Below are 8,188 nucleotides of genomic sequence, written 5' to 3' on the forward strand. Positions count from 1 at the left end.
GGTCCGGCGAACACGTGATTTTGGAAGGTATTCTTCAAAGAGCTTGCGCTGAGAGTCTGAGGCTAGAACGAGTCCTTGCACTCATTGATCATATGTTGAATAACGCAATATATTATTCTAAAGGTGTCACTCTATTCTACATAATCGGTACTCATTTACCCCTTATCATGCCACTTAGTTCTGTAAGAGAATGACTGTAGATCAGGTTTGCTTTTTGATAACATCCTGACTACATTCCGCGGCAAAATCAGTCGTTAAATCTCAACGAGCTTGAGCACTCAGCGCAGAATACCCAAGTCTATGGCTGAGAATCGGAATGTCAAAATGCAATATGCCAATGCCAGAGGCAGGCGATGACATGCGAATTGTTGGCAAAATGTTCGCACTGATTGATATAAACTTCCCACACATGCACTTGTGCGGTCTATATGACTTAGTTGCGATCACGCTATATCGAACCGCTTACATCGTAAAGATCAATAATACTTTCAAGACCCCAAAGATTATGCAAACACATCCAGACTTCTATGTTGGTTATCTTGCTATTGAGTGCCCAACCGAAGCAGCGCTTCTATCATTTCTTGTAGTTTACCTTCTACTCCAAAGCAGCGAGTCGATTTCGAGCCGCTGGAGGAGCCTCATTCTACGCATTGAGTGACTGTTAGAGCTCACATAAGCCAGCCGCGGGACGTTTGACGTCCGCTGGCAGCTGCTCGATGAACAAGGTATGAACCAAGTTCACGTGAAACAGCCTGGATGTACCCACCTGCCTACGTTTGGTAGGTAGGCGGGTACATCCAGGCTGTTTATCGTACCTGTGGAAGGAGAAGAGCTGCCCTCATTGGGGACTCATGGCATTTGGATTGTTACTTTGGCAGCATTGACCATGTGTCGTGGCCATCTACGTCCTGGCGCACCGTTGGCTTGTATCGTCCATTAAGATCAGTCGCTTCTACTTGTTCATGGGGGTCGACCTTTATTTAAGCATTGGTTGGTAGGATCATAGCAGTCTCATGGAGCCGATTGAAGCCTTAAGCGGCAAAACTTGAGGTACTGGTCCTTACGATGAAGTCCCCATTGCACTCAATACTTCTCAGAATCAAGCATCCATATATACTCTAGACGGGCGTCCGCTTTGCTGAAGCTGGCTTGTAAAGCCTTCATTTGGCGATAGCAGCACTTTTCCTTTCCTATTGCGCAGGTTGTTTACGGTACTCTTTTCAGCTTTTGATGATTGGCGGTTTAAAAACAACCCTCGCGAAGCGACATTCCTGTGTTCGCTTTGCTCCGGTATGAGTATAAGCTTCACAAGCATTGAAGCTAAAGAGATACGCCTCGGTACGGCATGCAACTTCATACGGTCTAACCTGTGTTCACGACATGATTTGGGTAACAGTCAACGTGATTTTACTCTGCAGTTGGACTCTTTGGACTGAATTAGCTCTTTGGTGCCGAGACAAATATTTTTAGTGAATTTAGCGGCTGAAAGTTTTACGACACCCCGCTATGGAAAAGGACACGGAGTCCGTTACTCGTGGAAGGGGGGGGTGATCGCAGTAGCGCCTCTTCTTCGAAGCGCCGCTTGGTCATGTTTGAAATGAGATACAATGGTCACCATGAAGCGGCCATTTTTGTGCAGTGTTTTAAAACGACAAAAAGTGTGAGTTTACGCTAAAATGGTGGCAGGTATGGTTACAATATATGTACTGTGATCGCGTGGACGGCCACCTTACAAATTTTGTATAATTGTATTGAATCAATATTGAGCAATTGTACCAAGCTCATATTGCACTTTTATGTGATTCTGAATGTTCAAAAGTACCACGTAAACATATGAGATGACTTACTTATGCAAAAGAGAGGACCGTGGTGCTAGCAGCCCGTAGAAAATGCACATGTAGTATGACTTTAAATATATTCAATTTTAAATTCATCACCATTTTAGTAACAAGCTAAGTAGAAAACTGTTTATCTTTTAGACTCTAAATTTAGGTTTTGCTTTGAGGATACAAGCCAAGCCTCTGTGCGTTTACTAATGCGGGATCTCTGAGTTAAAAAAAAATCTGTGCAAAGTCCACGGCAACCCGGTTGTTGGCGTGGTTGTCAGGAAGCCGTAAATAGAGAAAATGTCAGACACTTACAAGTCAAAAAAAGAAACGCCTGAGAATACGGAATCTGCCGCACATTTCATGATAATGACATTTTGACCCAATTGAGACGTTTAATGAGGAATCCGCCATCAATGATGGCAGCTTCGGTGACAAGCTGCGAAGCGTATCGTAACCCCCCTTCCGCCACGGCCCCGCTTTCAAGATCCAATGGCACCAGTTGCCAGCACGAACATTAAGTGCTTAAAAACAATGCGGTTTCTGCGATGCGTCTCTCGTAGCGGAGCCAAAATAGACAGCATGCAAAATGTTGACACTAACCACGACCATGGCTGCACTCCATTGCGCCTGCGATTTTGACAGTGAAGTCGGAAAGGTGGACTTTGATCATTTCAAACTAGTCTAAAAATATAGACTCACAATAAGAAACCAAATAAGTTTAAAAATAAATATATTATCGATCCAGTTATTTCATTCCGATCTTTCATGTTGTATTTTTACGAGAAATGAGCCATTTCACACGCTGATGTTGGGCAGGGCATGTGAATTATTTGAAAGTGGTTTTTCACCCTAAAATACAAAATATATTATTCGCATTTTGCTAGCTTGCTTACATGCCGACACATACATGTGGAAGTCATATTAGAGATAAATCATTGTCAGTGTCACTTTATATATACTCGCTCTTGCATTTTTGCTCAGATAGCGAGCTACATGGTCTTTAATTGCGATTTTATGAGACTAGACATCTTTAAAGTGTTAATCTTTTGTTCTGTGCACATATCGGCTTCTTCCATGTTGCATTTATAACCTAGATGTCAGTAGTTGATTCGAATGATTCCATGTTAAGGACCTAGCATCAAATCATTAAAGTTAATTTAGAAGATGCTTCTAAGGAATCAGTCATTTGCATATTTAAGCAAAAAGCACTCATGTGGCATCAGCTGTTGTCAGGCTACGCGAAAATACTAGGTGAACTAATTCATACTTGTAAACATATTTAGCATACACCAGCGGAGGTTTGCAGCGGGATGGCCTGCACCTTGCACAGAGAAAGCATGACCTATAAAGCCCGCGTTAACAGCACAAAGAAGTCTTGCTTGTATATTTCACTCAAAAGTAATGCCGATAGCATCTTTAGTGACATGATACAAGACTGGCATATATCTTACATCGAGTCTAATTTTTCTGGCACGTGTATTTTTCTGTGCTTATTATAAAACTGCTTTGTGCTGCACACCATCTGACTGACAGCCCTCGTGTCACAAGAGCCTGAACTTTACGAGTTCGAAAATTCTTCTTCTCCACCATGTACCGCCGAGCTTTGCACAAAAGTGCAATAAGATGGATAATCATAGTACAATGCGCAGCTCATCGCACCACCTTCTCCGAGGATTGGGCTACGCAGTGGTTTTCTTGTATTATGTCCAATTCAAAACGTAAGCGCTTGACAAGCACCCACAACACTTGGAGTTTGTTTCAACGTTTTGAAAATATCTACACCCTTTTCTACACATCAAGAGTCTGACTTAGAGTGTTCCCATGGCCCAATTAGCCCCTGAGAATTGTAATGGGGTTACACGTACCCTTATATGAAGAGGTGGGTCACACAAGATGGTGTGACTATACAAGGGTGTGGGTTACACAAGACGGTGTAATCACACAAGGTTGTGGCTATACTTTAATAAGAAGTCAGTAAGTGGCTGGAACGCCAGTAGTAATGCATTTAATCAGGTTTAACTATCAAATTTGGAGAACCTATAGATTCAGAAATAGGCGGCTTTGCCGAAAATAAACAAAGAAATACAGTTTAAATTTTGAACGGAAGAGTTTTATTTGCCTTGAGATAAGGTTGTGATTACTCTTGGAATCCGCTATACTCATACTGGTTCTAAGTATAGACGAAAGTCACCGACCTTAAACAAGCCTTCTTTAAGTGAACGAGCTACGGCAGTCCCGCTGCAATTGACGATCTCAACGTCAATGTAGGTGAGGGAGCGGAAGTATTTATTTGTATGGACAATAGCGATTATATTTCGAGTCCCGGCCCATCACCCTTAGTCTCACCAAAAGAAAAACGGCAGAGCCTTTTACTGACATAGAAGTCCATTGCAAAAATTGCGTACTTCGTGACCATTCGCAAAGGCAAAAATCATCACGACCGCCACGTAATTCACAACGGCCCACGGATCGTTACCGCCGAGTTGAACTTGTCTCAGCAAGCCACGGCGTCATCAACATCCTCAATTTGTTCTTTGCGCTTCATACCCTCGTAAGGCTACCGAGACGTCACGAGTACTCGCATGAAGGCATCAGAGTGAAGTATCAAGTCAGCAAGACGATTCTGTACCAATTCGTGAGAAAATGTAATATCTGTTGGAGCGGCAGAATCATGTGCTTTTTGTACTCGAGGTCTCCATCCACTCTCGAGGGGTGAAGCGCTTTTGTCAGCAAACGAGGCAAGGGACGATAAGCACTGGTGAAAGGTATAAGTGCTTGCCACTACCGCGAGGCATTGGGTAGCAAAGCGTCCTACGCGTACCCATGGGAATACAAACGATAAGGGCTTTCAGAGCGAGCTCACTCTGGTTATATTTAAATGTCGGCACAAGCTGGACGAGAAATGGTGTACTTACCACTGCATGACATATTCTTTGGCTCTTCATACAGTGTTTCTTTGCTGAATTCAGTGGATCATCTTTAAATGCGGTGGCTGTATTGTCGAAGCAAACGTTGCTGAATAGAAGCATAAAGCATAAAGCATGAAGCCGATCAAGATTGATGCGGTTAATGTTGCCAGCTCGTACTGATGCGGTGAGAACGAGTACGCACCTTTTATACCTTGACTTGGTGGCAGGAGTCATGAAAAATTATGCGTCATCATTAAGATGAGTAAAAATCAGTGCAGGTTGTTTTCCAGATGAGCAAATTTTGGTGAGCTTTCTGAATTTCTACCCGAATACGTATTTGGAATTGTCTATAGTGATGGGTGTGGTCCCATGAAGTCACCAACTCGCAGTAGCAAGAGCGAATGTCAAATTTTATTGACGACAAGACCTTTTTTTTTAAAAATTATCTGCTTTGGAATAAGCCGGTAGTGACCGACAAACTTGTTGGGTTTGTCGCGTCCACATTGATGCAGACAGGCATAGTCGTCGAGAGTCCTAATCGTGCAGCTCTTTACACTTTCGCGCATGCTTCAGCTAAATCACGTTGTCGAGCATATGATCCAAAGGATGTCAAAAAATGTGTACGCGGCATGTTGTTGTATCTAAATTGTCCAAGTCATACTCGGGTGCCGCAATGATGATGGCTAAATTTCTGCGCAATCGCTGCCTCAACTGTGCCATCAGCCAAGACAAGTCGCCACGTGAAGCCTGTACTGATAAGGACTAATTTCTGACGAGTCTTAAGGTGTTCGATCCCCATGGATATGTAAGGCTTTCCAAAGCATAGATTATTCCAGGTAGACCCTTGTGTAGTGAAGTATCATTCATGGGGTTTCGGAGCGCAAAGGCGTATTGTTATGAAGAGATGACAGATCGCCACGTGCCAATGAGACATGACAGGCGCCTGATGATAAACTTCCACTACGAAAATGATAATCCGAATTTCGTGAAAATGAAAATAGTGGCAAGACAATGGAGAATTGAATCGAAACTTGGCAAATTGATTGTGAACACGCATGCAATATACACGATTTTGACGCTGGGAATATACCCGGTCAACGACGTAAGAGGAGACAGTTTTTATTAGATATGGTCGGTATTCCACGAAATCAAGTGCATCATTAACGGTCGCTTATTACAGAGGAGTCAACGATCGCATATAAAAATTGTACCGCGACCTACGCTGTAAACCCGGCGTGAGAGATGCTGACATCGTCCATGTTAACCATGGAATTAAGTGTAGTGATCAGGCGTGCCACTCCAGCGTTAACTCTCTCTAAATAAATTAGATCTGCTCGTTGGTGTCCTTATTTTGATGCTAAATGGCTTAGGTGATCGGCGGGTGCTTCAATTAAAAGGAACCAAGCACGAGATCTTGAATGGATCAAGGTGCGTCTCGTGGCCACCGTCAAAAGCTCGACATCGATTGCTTGTACTGGTAGCCAGGTTTGAACCACTCAGATATGTGCTTATTCTAAAGGTCAAGAATACTACGACGGTAGACCCAATGCAGGTGAAGTTGTGACGACTTCGAGTTTTCAATTGTTCAGTTTTGACATGGAAGTAGAGCAAGACGTTCCTGCTGGGTGAAATTTTGCTCGTCAAATCAAACTGGCGAGGGATGATTTGATAATGTATATTATGGGAGATAAAAATTCTAACAAGACACCTCAACAAACCGCACACAAGGTCACAGAGGCAATGTGCAAAGGGTGTCTTAAACACGGAGAAATAATGATTAAAATGCTGTATTGGAATGCGGTCGGCCGCTTGATCTAAGCGATAGTTGGGACTACACTGAACATCGTTGTTGTAGTATGAATTTTAAGCCGGTTCGCACCGTTCCTGTGCCCTACAAACCGGCTTGAACTGGTGCGCGTATTTTGCGCTATTTAAGGCCCAGTGATTCACCTTGATAAGCTTCAAGCAGCAGTGTCAGCAGGCGCAGATGCACTTGGGCTGGCGAAGTCGAAACTTGGCGAAGTGAAAGATGCTACGCGCCCATGATGAAAACAAGTGAATTATCTGAAAATGCAGGCAGCACACGGTGACACTGCCATTGGTAATGACAGTATATGGCGTGGAGGGGATCTGCTTTAGAAGTAATCTGGCTTAAGTCTTTCCTGTTTGGGCTTGGCACATTAAATGCGAACTCAGAAAATCAAAATCAGCTGCAGCTTTGCACCTAAGTGTTTGATGTAGTCAAGGTGCTGCTGTAGTCACGTTTGGCAAGCGCCATGATAGAGGACCCGATGACCAATTCGATCACCGCGTCGGGCATTGTAAATATTTTCAAGACAAGCAGTGGCAAAAGCTTCCATGTATAGCAAAGTGTTGAAGAGGACATGCCTCAAATACAGTGGCCTCCCGCTTAAGTACGCACCGTTTAAGTACGCATCCCAGATATGTACGCAATTTTTTTTCGGAAAAAACAGTTTCAACTTTAGTCCTTGAACATGTCGTGCAATGTCATTTGCCGGGCATTTTGGATTTTTTGCGTTTGACTTTGATAGTGACCTGTCTGAGTTTCTGTTAAAAGGACTCAAACGAGGTCCTAAGATCATTAAACATGTCTCCTGCTTCTCTATGACCTCAGAGCACAGCAACTGGTCCTCGATCTCAAGTGTAGCTTTATGCAGTTGTTCAAAGCCGTGGATGTGACACATTCTGCAGATGGGTCATTCTGGTGCTGGGTATCACATTCTTCATCATTATCTTCTGTAACTTCCGTCACCGTCAATGTCTTCATCATTCGACGTCTTCCAAAACTGCTTTTGAATACTCTTCGCTGCTTTCATCATCGATGTGCAAAAACTCTTCCAGTTTGCTCCTTTCAATTTGGATATCCAAAGATGCAAAATTGTCGATAATCTCTCCCATAAAATCTTCTTCGTCTTCGTTGCCAGAATCTTCCAACGTCATGATCTCCGCTTTCTTGAATGCATTTCTGATTGATAATGCAGACACAGATTCCCAAGCACGTTGAACATATTGTGCAGCATCTAACAAATGTGCAGGTTTACCGTAAACGACTCCAGCTGATCCACGTGCGAGTCTGGCTGCTTGTTCCTTTTTATGAGCTTTCGAATCATCGTCAAGTTCGTAAAATCCAAGAACATCTTTCAAATACAAATACTCATATCGTTTTTTCATCGCTGCTATAATTCCCATAACGCATGGTTGCTTCCAACTAATGCAGTTTGGAGGAAAGAAAGCGATTTTGACACCATCCCTTTCAAAGGCATCAAAGTGACCTGGCGCGTTGTCCAACAGCAACAAAACACGACGACTAGTTCGCTTTTTCACTTCAAAATAAAAAACGTCGTTAAACCATTTCCAACACGTGTCAACATCTTTGGTTTGATTGAAATACTTCAGAGGCCATTCACGATTTTTGATGCATGCTGGACT

General features: G+C 43.2%; 2 protein-coding genes across 2 annotated transcripts; both read right to left on the bottom strand.

Moving 5' to 3' along the window:
- Positions 1-5,272: 5,272 nt before the first annotated feature.
- Positions 5,273-5,537, bottom strand: PHALS_12933 (uncharacterized protein; the record flags this gene model as incomplete). The annotated part of the gene is made up of 2 exons (XM_024728586.1): positions 5,273-5,311; positions 5,400-5,537. The coding sequence occupies 2 exons, from the start codon at positions 5,535-5,537 to the stop codon at positions 5,273-5,275; spliced, it is 177 nt and encodes a 58-aa protein (XP_024579048.1).
- Positions 5,538-7,525: 1,988 nt separating this feature from the next.
- On the bottom strand, positions 7,526-7,948 carry PHALS_12934 (uncharacterized protein; the record flags this gene model as incomplete). The annotated part of the gene is made up of 1 exon (XM_024728587.1): positions 7,526-7,948. The coding sequence occupies one exon, from the start codon at positions 7,946-7,948 to the stop codon at positions 7,526-7,528; it is 423 nt and encodes a 140-aa protein (XP_024579049.1).
- Positions 7,949-8,188: the final 240 nt, after the last annotated feature.

Source organism: Plasmopara halstedii (genome assembly GCF_900000015.1).
Source record: "Plasmopara halstedii genome assembly, contig: Scaffold_650, whole genome shotgun sequence".
Classification (NCBI taxonomy): domain Eukaryota; phylum Oomycota; class Peronosporomycetes; order Peronosporales; family Peronosporaceae; genus Plasmopara; species Plasmopara halstedii.